The following is a 19,679-nucleotide window of genomic DNA, read 5'->3' as shown; positions in this document are numbered from 1 at the left end:
ATGAAGACATTGGGTTTTACTTAGAAAACCTGAACAAAATACAATCTTTATTCATTATGTACATTAAATACAATGCTGTTTTGTAATAATATGTTCTACACATTCTTGTCAGCCACAGTGTAGTGTTCACATAGCCCAGTAGCCTCAGTCAGAAAATGGGTGGCTTGGTTGGGGGGTGGGGGTTGCTCTCCAGGAGACAAAAGGAAACAGGGGGGAGGCTCTCTTTTATTTTCAGGTACAGAGAATCAACACCAAAAGAAGCGGTTTGGCATCACATCATATAAAGGTGCGAAGGTGCACCCACTGTAGTTTTCCCTCTTGTAGTTTTCTTTCAGAGCCTACATGCTTAACTTTCTTCCTGGCTTAATAATTTTGTACATTTCTAAAGCAGCACTCACAATCCTAACTCAAATCAAGCAACCAGGAATAGAACCTTAATTTATAAAACAAACAAAAACAACCCTCTCCCTCCTCTACAATTTTAAGTATTAAGTGATAGTATTCAGGAGAGTGTTGTACTATACTGAGGTCCCTAAAGCCGTGTATTAGGTACTGATGGAATGAAGCAAGAACAGCCAGGTAAAAGAGCTTAAGGTAAGATGCCCCATGTTAGACTGTTCAGATGTCAAAGTTGTATGTTTTGCATGAATAGGACGACCAATTCTTCTTGTGTATAAATACAGGTAGATACATCTTTGCATTGGTCAAACTTTAATTAGATGTGCGTCATTACGCTAATACAGTATGCCTGTATAAATATAAATGCCAAAGGTAGAATATGTTGGTGTGAGAACCCAGATGTGTTCACTTTAAACTGAAGGACTGATTACTAACACTATTTACCAATCATCTTAATACAATGTCCCAACCTATTAGGCCTGCAGTGGAAAAATGCTCTAGAACCAGGGCATTAGGAATACTTCAATAGATCTTACACCCACACACACACCCATACACCCACACCCCCACCCCCACAAACTAATATGGAAGACTACCTCTAAGAATAATTCTGGCATGTCCAGTAATGCCACCAAAAGATTCTCAAAGCATAACTGGATCAGTGCATGCACATGGCCATCAACCAGGCCAATGGCAATCACCATGTACCTCCATTCTCCATGACGTAATGGACAAGTGCAAACCTCATCCACACACAAACAGACTCATGAAGGGGCAACACAAACCTTTGGTGGTCACCAGCAAGGCATGTTGGGAGATGCCACCAGCCAGCAGCACACTGTAGTTCTGAATTTGTACTGGGAAAACAAGCAGTGCAGGGGTCTGCTGATTTGAACCCTTTCTGAACTGCTGTTACTCTGTGAGACTGCTTTGGTAAGAAACTACTTCTATTAATGACTCCCTGACAGAGGATATACACATCAAACACTGCTACAGCCCAAAGTGGAAATGAAAGAACTGCATTAGTCATTTAGCACCTCTGTTTTCACCACATCATCCAAACCCATCGCACACAACAACCGGGCCTCATATTTTTGTGAAACTCCTGACTGAATATGTACACTGTGGCATGGTGTAGTGGTGGAACTTGGCTCTCTAACTGCTCTGCACCAGCCGCATGGTGTCGTTATCAGGAGACAGACAGCCTGACTGCAGCAGGTTCACTCATGTTCATACTCAGATTAGAATTTGGATTTATCTAAACAAACAGAAAACAGGCAAAACAGAAAACAGAGTGTGCAAAAAGAAATACATTCATAAACTTGCCATTTTGAAGGCTTCGAAATTCAGAGTGCAAACCTGCCATGGAAACGAACTCTGTAACAGCAGTCTCAGCAAAATGTCAGCAGGTGCAACCAAATGCTCCACTCTGCAGTCTGCACGAAGCAGGCCTGCTGCTGCACCAGCTGGGACGGGAGCCGCAGGTTGCAACAGAGAGCTAATGAGCCATTCTGAATTTACCCTTCCTATACAGGACACTAAATAAGCCTTCAAAAACTGACACAAAAGTCAAATAAACCGAGACAGAGCCGAAATAGACTCAAATGAAATAACAGAGGAAAAGTCAAGTACGCTTGGCTAGGCAGATGTGTGAATTTCATCTAGCACTTATAGTCTGACAGATGATGTGGCTGGGGGCCAGGGCTTGGATGAGAAGAAAGAAAATGTGCTTGAGAATAAAGGAAATATGCTTCAATGCCTTCATGATTTGGGTTAATACATCTTCCACATAAATTATACACATTTGTATTATTTTTGTTCAGTCTTTCTTGGTTAAGCAAGCATCAGTGGTACTTCAGAAGCACTTCCTCCAATGTAAGGAGAGCACACATTCACTGGGTGTGGCAATGCCAAACTGGAAGATGTAGAAAAATAACTTCTCTGCAGTGAGAGGAGTCTGCGAGGCATAGAGAGGTGTAGATTGGGCATGGCTACAGGGTAATGAGGTCAACGAGGTTACCCTTGGGTGGGGTCATGTTGTCAGGGAAAAAGTTGACCAATGTGTCAAAGAGCAATGTACGCTGGGCATATGTCTGATCCACATCTGAAAAGCCTAAAAAAAAATTAAAAAATCAGAAGGAACAGAACAACCTGAGTTAACCATGAGTTAAACCTGAGTTAAACAAAAGGCAGCATGTACTACTGGTCATCGGCCTGTAGCTTTGACCGCAACGACTGATAGAGCAAGCCTTACCTAGAGGGATGAAGTCAGAGCTAGACTTGAACAGAGCAGAGGGCAGGAGCTGAAACTGGTGAACACACATTCAACGTCACAAATCAGTGGCAAGCATCCAGCGTTTTACCCGCCCAATCAGGACACTCAGAGGAGAGGATTCCTTTCAAGTTACCTTAGTCATATTGTTTAGCAAGTAATAAACTGGTAATACAGTGCAAAATTACCACAAAATTACCACTGAGCAAAACACACACTAGAGAAATAAACTGCAGAGCCTAATACTACTAGTGGAAAAGTTAACCAAAATACTTTTTACAGAATATTATGCATTTGTCCCACATGTAATTTTTAAAAGCACAAATTGCAGAAAGGAAATGATATTAATGTTGTGTCAGATTCTTCACCTCTTTAGTCTCATCAGGGTCAGAGTGGTCCACAGTTAAAGAGAGGTCATTCTGCAGGTATTTTAGAGCATTCAAGGGCTCCGTCTGAGCCTTCTCCTCAAACCTGCACTCACACCAAAGCACCGCAATAGCATTTCCAACAGGGTTAAAATTAATAGTCAGATTAGTGAGAGAAAAAAGTGATAATGCAGGAAATCCAAAGTAATGAAGTAGAGAACTCTAAACAATAACTCTAATACTACTATATTAAACAAAAATAGGGCATATATGCAAACTAACTCAGCATTACAGCCTTTCCTTCAAATCACTGAGCATGTATCGTAGTTCAAGTGTCACATATTTGACATTCTCAACAACACTAACTGAAGGAAGCCACTAGAGGTTGCTAAATGAGCAGAAATGATACTGAGTCATGGAAAAACCTGCTCTAATAGAATCACCTCTTTCAGCATCAGCAGCGTCATCGTTTGGCTATTACATACATTTACAAAAGAACTACAAATTACTCACTATCAAACCTAAAATTGACAGCACTCATAGCTACATATGTAAGTATATATAGTTTATAGACCAAAACACACACACACACAAACATAAATAGTATATTTATATCTGTTATATATTTATAATATGAAATATGAAGTTTGGGACCTGCTGAAGTGTATACAGCATAAAATTATTTCAAAGTAGTTGTTTTTGTGAATCACCTGTATTTGCGAATAAGGTATTTGCAGTGTCTGAGCAGGTACTCTTTAGAGGGCCGGCACAGTTTCAGGGACCAGAAGTCATCCAGTCGCATCTTCGGAGAGCTCGACTTGCCAGGGTTACCCCCGAACAGGTAATGCACCTGGCACAAATGGATCCACAAATATGCTTGGCTAAATGAATGCAGTTACAGCAGTTTGTGCACAACATACACTCACAGGCTTGATATGATTTTCAAATCTGAGTTTAAAATGTATTTAATTTTCAACAGTTTATTTTAAAAACCTATTACTTGCATGTCCTTGTGCAAAGATAAAACAATTGAGTACAACCGAGCTAGAAACAATAAAAACCCAAACTCACATAAAACTGCACATAACATATAATGAGAAGTTAAGGGAGTAACAACAATAGTTTTTAATTTGAATACATTGTTTCAAACATTCTCTTTCTTTCCTCATTTTCTTTTATATATGCAGGTTACAAGTGGCAACAGTACAAAGCACTAGTTAAAAGGTGAAGATCTCACAGTTCCTTTAGGTATTTTCAAAGTCACAGATGCTGGGTATTACCTTGTGCAACTCATCATAGACTAGCTGGTGGGCGAATCGTGGACAAGGCTCCTCCTCCTGCAGTGCCTTACTGGGGTTCTCCTTCACGGCCTGGTCATTCTTATACACACAAGACCTACAGGAATTCACATACAACACAAGCACACACACAACTATATTTCTCTGGACCTGTGCCAAGTCTAATACTAATACTTGGAAGCAGATCTAATGAACTTGAAAATCTGTTTTACTGCATCAAGTTTCAAGTTTAGTTTATTTGTCACATACATAGTCATACACAGTATAACTCATAGTGAAATGGTTGAGAGATTTTGCCAAAGTGCTGCTGCTTTCCCAACAAGACAGACTCACACATGATGCATTTGCGAATATAGAAAAGCCTGATCCATCAGGCAAGGATCTCACTGGAGATAGGACCAGCTAATTTGGCACTGTGGAGCCACTTTTTTGTTTTGTATGCCACGCCACGATCATCAAGAAACAACAACAACAACCACCACCACCACCAGCGGAGGATGAGATCTGAAGCACAGTGGCAATCTCTGAATCCCATAGATATTGCATCAGTGTAACCCAAAAGCAATGACAGAAAAAAGAAAAAAATTCTTGGTTTTTAATCCTATAGTTAAAACCACATGTCAACTAGCACATAGTGCAGACACACTTTCTCTTTACTGTATAGTTTAGGGATAGAAGCAGAAGGTTTTAGAACATAGAGGCTATAGCCACATAAAACATGACTGAAGCCAGAGTAGCATAACCAGAGGAAAAACAAATATTTTTCTTTCAGAATTATACAGGAAGACTTAAATTAGCAAACAGAGAGAACAAAGGGGTTTTCCCCCCAGGCTCACACACATATAAACACTCTCAAAGGCTCACATGTAGGCGTAGGCACAGACACACGCACACACAAACAGACTGTCCTATTTTATGGGCAAACAGATTGTGAAGGACGGGCCTTCAGACATTACTAAAAGGGTGTATGCTCTGTGTGTGATAGTGTGGATGTTACATTATAGGTTACAAAGTGTTTGATAATCATATGCTGATTTCTGGGTTCAAAAGAATCATTTTAAGATTTATTTTGGTGTTGATCTATTTCATTATAAAGATTCAAGAGAAATATTTATATGTAGGTTCAACTGGCAGACAGCATTTTGGCTTAAGTGCAAAAGGGCTAAGAATGCTTGCATGTACATGAGCATTAGTGCTCTTTAACTCATTCTCATCAGCCATTGCTCTGACTATAGGTCTGGTCTGAAAAACTAACCCTGACAAGAGAGAGCGAGAGCGAGAGAGAGAGAGAGAGAGAGAAAAATGGACAGTAATGCTCCAGTGTTGGCTGCTGGAGAAAGAAAGCACCCACCCACCAGTTGTTGCGGGCAATGTCGTAGATCCAGAAGGAGTTGCGCACATTCTCTTCTCGCTTGTCCTTGTCTTTGCTGAGGCCTGAGAGAACGTGGATCTCATTGAGCTCTGGGTCGATGGTGGCACGCTGGGTGAACCCAGTCATTGGTACTAAAACATACAGAAGAGGGAGTGTTTTTTGGGGTTTTTTGCTTGCTTGTTTATTTACAAGTGCAACAGAGTTTCCAGGACGCCCAGGCCCAGACAGGCGGGTTAGTGTGCACACCACTGCCTGACTGACAGTGTTAAAAGCAGCTTACCACCAGGAAGACACACATGAACGGAACAGCTTGTCTGTTTGGAATCCTATTTCCAAATGTCCTCGCTATGCTAGGCAGCAGAAGGGATTGTTTACACTGTAACCGAGGGAGGAGTCATCACTTTTGTTAAGTTAAGCAATCATCACAGGAAGTGCATCACAGCATCAAAGAAACTAGACCAAACTGCTGCAGTTCCACCTGTATGACATTAAATATATGCTGTCTGGGGTCAGAGCATCACAAAAAAGCATCCTTTTGACAGAATTTAAATATATAACAGAAATTATTTTGTACGCTTCACACTACTTTGCATATATTAAATCCACAGCCAATTAAAACTGACAGCCAAGTGATTTTAAAAATAAACAGAACAGACTGAGCAAGACAAACACACACACATCACCTGGTTTCTCAACAAAGTTGGCCTAGGAACCTGTTGTTTCTAAGCTATGGTGGCTTAAGTTTACACAAGCAAACAATACCTTCATGTGACCATACAGAAGCTTTGTCAATAATAATTAATTAAATAAACAAACAAACAAACAAAAACTAAACCTAAAAGAGAATTCCATACACCATAGTGTGATACAGCGCCAGTCTTCCAGGCTACTAGAAAAGATCACGTACGGAGAAACTGATGGGGTCCTGGTACTGGGCCGCAAAAGAGCCAGGAGAAATAATAAATTCTTTTATATCACTCAGAAATGATGCATGGTAAACATTTGAGACTGATTGTGTGCACAATGTTAGGACTTGCTGCTTGAGCGCTGCCAAAATACATTCTGTTCTCTTCTCTACGTGCTGTTGTTCTCTTTTTGTCACCCCTTTCTCTTTTACTCTCTCACTCGCTCACTCACTCTCAAACACAAACAAAACTATCACAGAAAAAACAGGCCATTTTATACTTTTTGCATCGTTTCCTATTGAGATTTTACTGTTTATGAGGACAGGAAATGTGTCACTAGCCTGTGTAATTTCTTTCTTTAACTCTTGTTCTACCCATCCATAGAGATAACTATCTTTTTCACATCCACAACGTTATCCTCATCAGTGGCATAACATTAACGGTGATGTTGCACACTAAATAAAGACAAAACGCAGATAAACTGCTATACATAAAAAGAGATGCTCACTAGCTGACCCATTAAAATCAGCTGACAAGCTTTTAAAAGTCTGTTCTGTTTATGAATGCTTAGTTTTTCCTCTTTTTTTGGTAAGATAATAAACATGTGAATCTGTGGTGTCAAGACTGAGCAATCAAATTATTGTGCATGTCACATTTGCGAATGACCACAGTCGTGGGTATACAGGGATTTCTAAGAATTCGGTCAGTCCTCTAGAAAAAGGCTCAGCTTTTCTCAGAAGGCAATATTTATCTACTATATTTAAGCAAAGTGAAGACTAACACCCTGACTGGGGCCAGGATCATGTTCCCAAACTCTGGGGCAGTCTTGTTTATCATATCTCCAGGACATGAGTTTTATTAGGATATGGGACTTTACCTAATTGCAACTGGTGTACATGCAAGTGGAGTGCTTAAGTTTAGGCCACAGTCAGTACTGAAGGCTCCAATTCAATGAGAAAGCTCAGCTGGGGTGCCCCCTATCGGCCAAAGGTAGGGTACACAGGCACATGAACATTGTCACTGGACCCGAGAGTAGGAGGTCAATTTTACCTCATAAGAAACTTGCCAACATCACTCAGGGCATCCTGTGATAATCCGTCAATTTCTAATTGCTCACTTGTTTGTTTTAAATAACAAGATTTTTGAGCAGAGGACAAATGAGACTCGAACACTTACAGAAAAGAATATCCTGTATTAATTATTGTATTAGTTCTTAATATTCATAATACCTGGCAATGAGCAAAACACAGACCATATGTTTGTTATATGACACTTCTTATAATTTCATATTAGACTTTACCATGAATAAGGCAGACATTTTCTCTGACAAGACTCATGACGGACACATTGGGTAAGGAACAGCTAGCTCTTCGTTTACAAAGGAAACAGTGTCCAAATACCACGCAGTCTGATCTCTGAGCAATGAAAGATTAGCATTCTGAGGCAAAAGAGAGCAGGGTGGTGCAGATGTTGTAGAGTAAGGGGTGAGAGCACAGTCTTACTACGCCTCTGTGTTACGGTACATGGGGTGAAATCATCGCTGCCTGGCTCCTGTCTATTTCTGAGAATGAGGTCACGCTCATGCCTAAGATTCTTTTGTTCCCTTTTCAAGCAGGGCTTTCTGATAACTCTGTCCTCCAAAGGGCATCCTTACATCACTTTAAGGTGACATAATGTCTTTGTCCTTAAGGTTTGATGACAACTACTTACGTCATATACTAATCCGTTCCAAGTTTTCAGCTTTTGTGGGTTTTTACAAGATGTTCTAACACTCTGTCCTCATCTAACATATAAAAAGGCAACCAAAATGATGCAAATCCAAAGTGCATTAACCATGTATGGTATAATTTCTAGAAAGAGCAAAGCAGCACTCATGCCAGAGGCTAGTGAATCACATTCATACCCATGCCCGAGTCTTTCTTGGTGCCATCTGAGATGATCTCTACATGGTCCCCATCCACGTCATAACTGAAGAAATCGTTCAAGTATGTTTTGGACCTCTGGCCTCCAAACACGTACAGACAGCGATTCCTCTGAGAGAACGAGAGACACACAAACAACCTATAATCACCATCAAGATCATCATCCATTAACATTCTACCCCACGCATGCTCTCATAGCTGAAGAATCTAAGCAATACTGAGATCCACTTTAACAAAAAATGCACAAAGCCATTCAACTGCTGGTTTCAAATGATACTTCATTGCATTGGGAGAATGTAAGAATGAATTTCTACATATGCAGCCAGTCCTGGAAAAACAGGTCTGATCTCATTTTCCTCAGTGAGTTTCTCTTATTTCTTCAAACTATAACCACCTCAGGATCTCCAAATAAAGAGGACCTAAGCTGTGATTTTTAAAGGATATCACAGAGGATTTCTTACACTGAACATCACTTAAAAAAGTAGCATAAATCATCATCTGCATTTCACAGAACAAACTATGAATGACTAGACTCTGGGAGTGGCGTGGACAGGGGAGGGGTACCCTAGGACTGACCGTGTGGAACAGCATGCAGTGGCCGATTCGGGACTGGACATCCTCGGGACCAGCGTTACAGGAGTCGTCCCGAAGCAGACTCCAGGTGCTCGTCTGGCAGTGGTAGGCATACAGGCCACTGAACTGTGGCTCTGATGTCCGCCCGTCATCCACACTGCCATTACATGTCAGGATGCGCCCGCCAAATGTGTAGATCATGTGCTTCTCTGAGTCCATGCACATCTGTGTGTGTGTGTGTGAGATTGAGTGAGTGAGTCTGTTTAAACCATTACACACAGTTTAGGACAATGCAAATTAAATATTTAGAGATATACACTTTACAAATCCCCATTTTCATCTTGATTGCTGTTTCACAGAAGTCATGACCTTCTGGTAAGAATCGTCTAGCAATACTGCTCAAAAGGCCCATAATATCCACATTCAACTGAATTGAAATGATAGACAGTGTTGATTTTTTATCTTCAGCTTGTGAAAGGGAGAGTGTAGCAGAAAGACAAACAATGATTTGCCTGCACACCTGGTGGTCGAACACAAGCTTGGGGCCGCTGTCAGCAGACGTGTCCTCACTGAGCAGAGTCCATGTGTTGGCGTCGATGTCATACCGGTAGAAGTCACTCTTCAGCGACTTGCTGTTTCTGACAGAGGAGTCCAGGTAGCGGCCTAGCGTGTAGATCTGCCTCCTCTGAGAGTCGATACACATCTTATGGCAGGAGCGAGCGCTGGGACCATTCTGAGAGGAAGGAAGCGGAGTAACTTTTTTACTTAAAACATCCATCAAGGGCAGCCAAAATACAGATATTTAATATCACTAGATTTGCTCCAGCTTGAAAACCTGCCACAGTTTTGTATCAATGCAGTATTGTTTGGAATAGTGCCTTGCTTGAAAATAAGCAAGAGACTTGAATTAGCATGACGAGACATGACAACTCTCTCACTGGATCATGTGCTCCTGTGTTTTGTCTTGTACTCAGCTGTGTTAAAACTAGTGTTAAAGCTGCTTCAAGTGACTTTACAGCATAATTAAAAATAGTCAGGGTAGACAGAAAAACATCTCTTCATACATCGTACCTGCTATATGAAAAACAGGAGACAGAAATCAGTAAGCACATTTTGCAGTTTCAGCTTAAATGGTATAAAGTAATTATTTTTGGTCTCAGAATTACTGGCCTACTGATATAAAGTTCTAACCATGCATACACCATTTAATGGACTTATGGTAACAAAAGGCTCATAATATGAAGAAAGGGACATCAATTAAAGCTATCAAAAACAGACAATAGAATACATACACAGAGCTAGTTTATTATACCCTAACACTACTTACTGGCCTCCCTTTTCTATTAATTTGATGTTAAGTAGAAGTTTACTGACTGATGGTAACTTGCCATGTTCTCTGCACATTTATTCCATGTTTGAAAATTGCTAGGCAGTTTGGGATTAAATACATATTGTGATCAGTTTGACCTGCAATATTCATCCATTCTTTGTTCGGGCTGCTTCATCAGCTCGGATCTGTTTTATGTGCCAACAACAGTCTGCTAGCATTGCTGACTTCGGGGTCTGCCAGTCACCACACCACCTCATCTAAATATTCACCTCTCTCATTTTGACCGTTTTATGTAAGCTACAGCTCTTTTTCCATTGACATGTACAGACAAATACAACTAAAGGGAACTTCAATGTGATGGCATCCTGTATAAACAGAAGACATTGGCAGGGGTGTTGTTACACAGGCTAATGTAAATGAGTCACATTAAACCTCTTCCCGTCAAAGTGGATGTGGAGTCCCCATCCTTTGTCTCAGCATTGGTCACCTCTCTTCTCACTATTCACACTGGATATTATGTGAAGGCACATACACACATGCATATGTATACAGTTCACACAGTATACATATGTGCCTGCACAAACACCATTTACAAGTACATGTACAGTATAAATGTATATTGAAATTATCTGGCCAACACCTTCCCTTTTACTCACACCTGCTTACTCATGAAAGAGGCCTGTGAAGACTGACCGACCAAACAGAGTGTAAAAGGCTCTGGTATGGTCAATCACCTGACTTCAACATATACTACAGGTGCCAGCACTAGGAGTGCTAACAAACTAATTTACAACCTGTTGGATACAGTTTTGCAGCTGTACCTTATAAATTGATCAATGAGCAAATATATTCATTTCTGAAGCCTGTGGAACATGCAAACAATACTACCCTACCGTACTGACTGGATTCCACAGCTGTGTTGTAATAGTTTGTCCAATCCCTGACACTAGCCTAGCATGCAGCTGATAGTATCGCACTGCTTTGGCCAGTACAGGATTAGCTGAGGGTGGGGAAGGCTGTTATCAAGTGCCACTGTGTCCTGAGGGCTGGCTTCACTTTAGCCTGGGGAATGTTTTATGCAGCAGGCCCAAGGCTTAGATGCCAAGACCTGAGATGATTCATGAGTTGCGTCCCTGTGGAAGTTCCCATTCTTCTATTTTTGCTAGGCCAGCACTGAAATTGTTTCAGTCAGTTGCTGCTGACTCACTACTTAAATACTCTGTTCACTGTTTTTTTTTTTTAATCAAGGCACAATGAAAATTCCCAATCCATTATTCTTCCTTGCATTGGCGTACCTCTTTTTCCGTGTCTCTGGAGATACAAGCCCACTGGTTCTCCTGCACGCTGTAGGCCCAGAAGTCTGCCAGATCCTGCGTGCCGTCCCATCCACCAAACAGATACACGGTTTCTGGGAGAACAAGAGAGGGCGATCAGGACAGACTTGGGCAGAAAAACACTTAAGAGCCTCCAGGTGCTACGAGAGACTCTGCACAACTTGAGCCCACGGTCGTGGTTTATTCTCTTGTTATGGAAAGAGTTGTTGAATGTTGTTACGTTACTGTATGCACCTCATCTATGACACCACCGTAGTAGCATATAGTGTAACAGTGCCATTAAGAACAGCACTATTACAGTAGATGTGAACACCCACTGCAGAATAAAACACATGCACTTCTGTAAGGTGTGCTGTAGAACTTCTTTAAGCTCTGCTTACTCTAACAAGCTCATTATGGTGAAATAGTTGGTGGTTCAGGACAGCAGCAGAAGTTGAGAGGCCCAGGTCACCATGGTAGCATTGCTATGGTGATAAGAAGAGAAGGCCCAAAGCAATTGAGTTCAGCCATAGCAGGGTAACTCAAGGCCACTCTGGCTAGATAGGTTACGCAAGGTCCCTGGACCTGATTACTGCTCTCATCAGTTAAATCGCAGAGCTTGCTGTCTCTGGTTCGTCACACAACACAAATGGAAAAAGACACAGATTCACATTACCCCAACACCCCTGTACACAATGCCGGAAAGCATTGCATTTCAGGTACACTCACTGGAGCTGAACAGCATGCCACTGTGGCCCACAGCTTATGTGTGACAAGAGCACATACCTGTCTGCACATCTATCACCATCTGATGGCCACCCCTCATTCCAGGCCTGCTGTCGTCTCCGTCTCCTGACCAAGAAAAGAGGTGGAAAATGAAGCTCAAGTCAGTGAGGTTAATTGGAAAATATAAAAAGAAAAGAAAAAAAATAGAATAATTGTGAGATAAACTTGAAGATGTATGAGAAATAAAAACAGTGCAGGAAGAGGTGAGGTGGAAGGACAGAGAACGAGAGAATATCAAAACAGCCTTTTATCTTTCAGGCATGCGAGACATTTAATACTTCTGCTGTGCGTACCCCACAGCCGGGGGTGGGGTTGGGGGCGGCCGTTAGCGTGAGCGCTGCCCGCCGGCCCTGGGGGCACTACCTTTGGTGCATTTGGGGATGATCTGACTCCAGCGCGGCTTGTACTCCTGCTGGCTGATGTACTGATTAAATAGGCCATCTGCAAAACAGGCAGAGGGAACACAGACAGAAAGACAGAGAAGTCAAGTGCATGGAGAAAAAAGGAACAAGAGTCATCGTGGCTTTTACCATGAACTATAAATACTTCCCAACCCTGATACAGTCATTATGGCAAAAAGGTCCACTATCAATTTTTCTAATTTTTAAAATAATTTCCTTCTAACTAATGAATCGGATACATGTGCATCCTGCCTTTTACATTATCAATTACTAGAAGCGCATTAGTTGCAAGTCTTGGCCAAGTTGTCACTGCAAAATAAATAAGTCAGAATATTAAAACCCTGGAGGCAAAGCAGCTTGGCTCAGCAAGCGCACACTCCTGTACTAAGCACACGCTGAAACTTTGACAAATTGATAGCATTTTCCTTCAAGCTCTGAATCCCTCTCACTTGCTACGAGCGAAGCAGCAGCTCAGCCAGCCATGAGGTTTATTAAAAACTAGACTTGACAAAATCACAGTTATGCGGTCATATTTGCTATACCATAGACAACATGTGCTCATGCAGGCAGAGGCACTGCCAGGGTTTTTGGGCCCCATAAAAATATATCACATTGGACCCTACCATTTAACAATCTAATGATATTTAGGACCCCTGTCAGTAATAGGCCCTTTCCTCCTCCATGCGGCAGCCATGCATGCAGCGACCGGTTCAGAGCGAGGCAGTATTAAGCAAGCCAGCCAACCTCTCACAGCCTTGTCAATGAGCTCCTCGCAGGCGTCAAAGTCACCACGGAGGACCAGGCGCTCGTGGAGGTGAGTAAGCATGGGGTGCTCTAGCGCAATGCGTGTCTTCTTCTGCAACGACTCGAAGGCCTCTGTGTAGTTGTGCTGCCGAAAGTGCTTCAGACACAGGCGGATGGCCTCCTGCTCTCGGTACTGCTCAGGGGACAGAGAAAAGCATAGCATCACTTAAACCTCCAAATACACTGTGAGACAAATGCTAGTCACCGACTACCCTACATGCGTTCCACACAGTGGACTAAAGCACAATCAATGAGGACTCACTTTGACAAAAACTTAATCTTTTTCTAGAAAAAAACTTACCAGGGGAGAAAACAGATCAAGTGAGCAAATCCAAATTATAGGACTACCTAATAGTTTAATGAAACAATTTGTGCAAATACTTAATTTAGCTGACAACTGACAAGTGTGCATCTCAAACTTGCTTCTCACCATTTATCTTAATTGGACAGATAACAGAAAGTGATGGGAGCAATGAAATACTTGTAGGGTCTACATAGATCCAAACAATAAGTAACTATCCAGTTCTAAGTTATGTACAACAAGAAAGCAAATAAGAGAGATTTTTCAAAATAGGTGACTACGTTTTACATTCAAATGTTCAGAGAAGTAAACACCACATATCACATAAGTAAACACATATCACATAATCCTCATGAACAAAACATTCAAAAATTAAAAGAATGCTATAAATGTCTCACAGAGATACTAATTCACTTGAGGGGGTAACTTTACCCAGTCAGATTAGTGCTACAATAGCAACGTTAGAAGGACAGAAAGCCTGGGATTATGCCATTTAAAATACGTTTCATGTTTCTCACTGAACTGTTAGTGTCTATTAAAGATAAGAACTCACCTTGCTGTACCAGTTAAGGCAGGGCTGGACAACATCTGGGTCTTCTATCCCATGCAGTTCAATGTACCAGATACTGAAGTTAAAACTGGGCCCCCATGACATCAGAGGCACTGAACCCCACAACACAATAAATAAGAACACGGGCAAGGAATCACCAGCTGCTGCTGCAGGACAGCCAGACTTTTTCATTAACTGGTTAATTAAGAGGGATGTCATGCTAATAATTTAATTAACACTAAGACAGGTATTCTATGAGAATTATTTTTCATCAGTTGCAAGAGATTATTTTGGGGTTTAAAAAAAAAACAAAAAACACAACACATTTGTATTACTTCCAGAGTTATTATCTGGGATACACCTTTTTGATTCCAGGATGGCAATTTTGCAGTTTTGGCAAGTTGGCAGCCATAAACATTACATTCACGGCCTGTCTACGGTATCTTGTACAAGATGTAAATAAAAGGAATGTTCACAACTGACATTTCTTAAGAGGCAAGGCATCTGCTCTGAGCAACCACAGGGAGGCAACACCCTTCAACAGACATGGACGGCAGTCCATTAGTGGAGCCATTACAGAAAGCCATGCCACCAGTGAGTCAGCGCAAGCTTTTTTTTTTTACACAAGTGAAACACTGAAATGCTTTATATACAAAAAGGAAGTACATTCAGTCTTTTAAAGTATTCAGTGTTCAGCTGATCCAGTTAGATTTAAGTCACTTGTGTTTCCATTAAATTAATCCCTTCTTAGTTTCCTTTTTCTTTATTTGTACTATCTGCAGTGGCTGGGGCAGAGACGGGTCCTGGCCCTCACTGCATCACAAGGTTGAGCTCATTCTTCTGTGATGGTGTGAGGGATCTCTCACCTATTTTAATGTATCTGCAGGGGAACATCTGCTCATCTATCTTGTGCTTAAGCGTGAATGTCTCCTTGTTGAAGTCATTCTTAAGGCCACTTTTGAAACAATGACACAGAGAGCCATGTTAAAAGTAGACATATTTACAGAAAACACAAGGGGAATATGATGAATATGAAAGGCTGTAGAGACCAGTACAACCTGAGCAATGTCTCTGTCTATAATTTCTACTCATTCATGATTGAATAAAAGATGCCCAATGTCAATGCTACAGCAGAACCAAAATTGATGCTGCTCACTAGATTAATTCTCTCCACTTACCTGGACAAGAGTTCTGTCATGTTTTCCTCACTCATGCCTCCAAACACCTTGAACTTCTTGAGATTGCACACATGTGTTTTCTCATATTTTCCATAGGTGATGCTCAGTACAATAGCTGGTCTCTCAAGTTTTAAAATCAAGTACTGTAGGTGGCAAAAAATAATTACCATTAGCAATCAAATACTTGCTCATGAAGGTATATTGCTGTGTGAAATTTCATCTGAGTAGCACTAAACAGTTAGCCTCTCTCCCACTTTAAAGTCTATACAAAAATGTCAAAAACTGCCATCTAAAAATTAGATTGTGCCAACATCATAAATAAATAACTTTTCCCATCAGTGTCTTGGAACAGTTAAGAATGGATCCCTGATGGAGTGGATGATGTATTTCAGAATTATTTTACCACTTAGGTTGCGCTAGAAGACAGAAACATTAGTCAATATGCCATTTCGCTGGTTTTACGGAGAATTAATCCATATTCATAACACATGCATACTTTCGGAAGTAACATATTATATATTATTTAATCTGACCAATTTTGACAAAAACATACCTGCACCTATGGTATATACAAAGCTTTTTGGTTATTATCTTTTCCAAAAGTATCAATATATTGTATACCTAATTTATTGGCCAGTTTAAATAATTATCGGGAAGCCAGCAAGTTTTTACGCCTGCATTCTTTCTCTCCCTCACTATTGCAGATGTCAAACAAGTATAACATAACTAGAAGCCTCTGCACAACCCTACAACCCATATAAAGTGTAAGCAAATCCAGAGACTTAAAAACGGATTTACTTACACCCCCCACCCCCCAGAAATTACTTAATTTACCTTATTTATTTGAAAGATATAATCTTGATTATATTTCATCACTGCATCAGCATGGACACACAATTTGTCTCCATTTTAAAAAATCTAACTCTTAAATTATATTAATGCACTTGCTATATTCTGCTATAAATAGCTTTATTTACATGATGTGTTACTGAGTGTCCTCAAGAGACATTTGCTTGTTATGTACAGAATATGAAGGGAAACATGTAAAAGAAAAGCAATGTGCTTTAGGATTGAAGACCCATATCACAGCCACTCATTCCTTCATGTCAAGCAGGCTTTTACTAATCAAGAAGGGACACAAACATCCCTGATGGGAATTCAGTTGTAACACTCATGCCATCTCTTTGAAATTGCTCCTAGGTTTATAATGCCAAATAGATACTGTTGGCTGGTAGTATATTTTAACCAAGGTGTTCAAAACCAACAGAATCAATTCTGCATTTTATTACCACACAGCCCCAGTCTTAATGAATAGGTGTAGTGTTGAATTAACAACTACAATGCAAGTGTTAAATTAACACTGGGGTTTCTGCTTGGCATAAATATTAATCATTTAAGTACAATATTAAATATTTAATTAAGGTGAGAATTGCTGAATATGGGTTTAGTTGATGACAGGTTTCACTGAATATCTCAGAGATTCCAAGACATTTAAAGCAGGCATATCAGAATGCATGTGACACAAAAACCCCAGCCATACTGATGAGGTATTTAGTCAAGATGTGGTAAGATGGACACAACATTTATCCTGCATTTACCATGCTTTAGAAAATGCATTACAGCATATAGGGGAAGGAAGCTTAGTGTAAGAACAGATGTTAAACTAGATCATCATATCCAATTTTTTTTTTGCAAAGCCAATACTTTAGAGGAAAAGGATGAAGTCAAAGCTGCATTATTTAATTATAGCTTCTTTAAAGAGCATAAAGAAAGCCAGGAATACTTTAAAAAATGAATTAGCTATTAAAAGTTGAAGTCAGAATATTTGACATGTATTTCATTGTTACTCTGGTGGGAAAGTTTCTTCTCCAAATCAAAAAGGCATTTGTGTTATGAGTACAGAGAAGTCTTTTAGTTAACTAGAACAGATAGCTTACATCCAAAGGCCCCATCATAGCAGCTTTTCTTCCTTTCTGAACAACGCTAGAGAACGCCATGAAATGCGCCAGGCACAGAAAGCTCACATTTAACATGCTGGTGCACTTCATCTTGTGAAGCATTTGCTAATGCTACTCCTATTCTAAATGTAACACTTGAGACACAAACGCCTGTCTACATGACTGACCCGATAAGCCTGTGGAGGATAAGGAAAGGGTGGTACAAGAATACCGCAATATCAGAGGCTTGCTGTAAAAGTAGGGTTTAAAAGATGAACATACATATGAACATACCACTTCCTCTTATTATATTTATACTTCTAACTAGAGATGAGCCAGAGCGGGTCATTCACATAGGAAATACACACTGTGGAGATTTATAACAAAAGGATTCATAATCTGTCCAATAACTGCATAAGCAAGCAATCTGGAATCCCGAGGATCGGTATTTAAACGGAGGTACAATTCCAATACACGGATTTAGCTCAGTACAAAATGTATAAGTAATCTGTATTTAATTAATGAAACTGTTTAGACTAGTTATCCTTCTACAGTATTCTAGATCATTTTGGACTCTAACCTACTGTACTAGGATGTATTTTATGAGTAAATGACAAAGCACTTTTCTACGTCGCTCTGGATAAGAGCGTCTGCTAAATGCCGTAAAAGTAATGCAGTGCCACATAGCTATATACCTGTGGAGGATAATTGCTTTCAGACGACCACCTGGAAGACTGGTCATTGGGCTTGTCCACCAAAATGTTCCTGAAACGCACGTTTAAGAAAATACAAGAAAAACTGTATATGGTGACACTGTTTTGGATACAAGGGCAGAGACAGAATGCAAAGTAAAATGCAAGGTAAACCACAATAAACTCGTTTATTTACGCCATCGCGTCCAGCTAGCTACGTCACTATTGGACATGTCCAAAAGCGTTCAATTCTACAAGCTAGCATAAGACAATGGCTGCATAAATTTGTATACTAACGTGTGCTTTAATAGTCGACTGGTCACAGAAATAGCGAGTCAAACGCAGGTCACTGGCTGCTTCTTATGGTGTCATGTTACCTCACTGGCTAGCTAGCTTCACTAGCAAGTAAGCTAGCTAGCTATATAGCAGTTAGCTAACATTAGCCATTCGGGACTAAAAATGACGTCAGTTGTAATACTGGAACAAGTTAATAATATGACGAGCGATATAGAACCTATAGAACCAAGGATGCATTTAGACCTGTTTATCTCCACGACTAGGACTTGTTACAGGAAATGGTCACGGAAATGCATTATTACAGTAAGTTAGTTAGCTAGCTCGCTATCTCCAAGCTGCCAAGATAATCTAAGATAACCTAGCTAGCTAGCTGTCAGTTTGATCATCACCTATCGCGCAGAACGGGTTTTGGGGTGGTTGCAAATATGCCGTTGCGAATTACACAGTGAATGGTTACCTTAGTTGCCAATAATATCGGTCTTAGCTAAACATTTCTGAACACTTATAAAGCTAGCTAGCTTCAGAAATATCCACCTAGCAAATAACGTTAGCGGCTAGCTAACGCTAATGCTGCAAACTTCTCAAAGGCTCTAGCTAGCTAGCTAGCTAGCTAACTCTCTAGCTATCTTTATTCTTTATTCCTAGATAGGAATACAATAAACAGATGCCTGGCCGACTGCAACAGCCCTGCTATACTGCACCTTCGCCAACCAGCCATATATTTTTAGAAGCTAGTCAGCGAGCTGGTAAGATAACCTGGGTGCCTAGGAGGAGGAGGAGGACTTGGCCCGATTTTCTAAGTTAGGCCACGACTTCATAGTTAAAATGATTTGATACCTACATTCAGTATGTGCAAACAACAGAGACACAATCACATTCTGTGGCGTTACTCACTCTGGTAAATATGTTGAAGAGTAAGAACTCCATTTATAAACACTATAGGAAAGGACTCTGCTCTCAGGAGCCACCGCCATCTTGTTGAAC

General features: G+C 40.6%; 1 protein-coding gene across 2 annotated transcripts; it reads right to left on the bottom strand.

The window, feature by feature from the left end:
- Positions 1 to 27: 27 nt before the first annotated feature.
- On the bottom strand, positions 28 to 19,679 carry mkln1 (muskelin 1, intracellular mediator containing kelch motifs). Of its 2 annotated transcripts, XM_027020251.2 has the most exons (18): positions 19,590 to 19,679; positions 18,402 to 18,471; positions 15,770 to 15,912; positions 15,458 to 15,546; positions 14,595 to 14,704; positions 13,681 to 13,873; positions 12,899 to 12,976; positions 12,536 to 12,601; positions 11,732 to 11,844; positions 9,627 to 9,839; positions 9,110 to 9,331; positions 8,515 to 8,644; positions 5,690 to 5,837; positions 4,317 to 4,431; positions 3,747 to 3,886; positions 3,040 to 3,142; positions 2,654 to 2,708; positions 28 to 2,512 (listed from the first exon to the last, which is right to left on the bottom strand). In XM_027020251.2, the coding sequence occupies exons 1-18, from the start codon at positions 19,667 to 19,669 to the stop codon at positions 2,391 to 2,393; spliced, it is 2,190 nt and encodes a 729-aa protein (XP_026876052.2). In that variant the 5' UTR covers positions 19,670 to 19,679; the 3' UTR covers positions 28 to 2,390. The 2 variants fall into 2 exon arrangements, with proteins under 2 accessions (XP_026876052.2, XP_026876053.2); XM_027020252.2 differs by lacking the exons at positions 18,402 to 18,471; positions 19,590 to 19,679 and adding an exon at positions 17,895 to 18,188.

Source organism: Electrophorus electricus, chromosome 7, assembly GCF_013358815.1.
Source record: "Electrophorus electricus isolate fEleEle1 chromosome 7, fEleEle1.pri, whole genome shotgun sequence".
In the NCBI taxonomy this organism is placed as follows: Eukaryota; Metazoa; Chordata; class Actinopteri; order Gymnotiformes; family Gymnotidae; genus Electrophorus; species Electrophorus electricus.
Note: the sequence above shows the minus strand (reverse complement) of the source record. Positions and strands in the feature narration are given on the sequence as shown.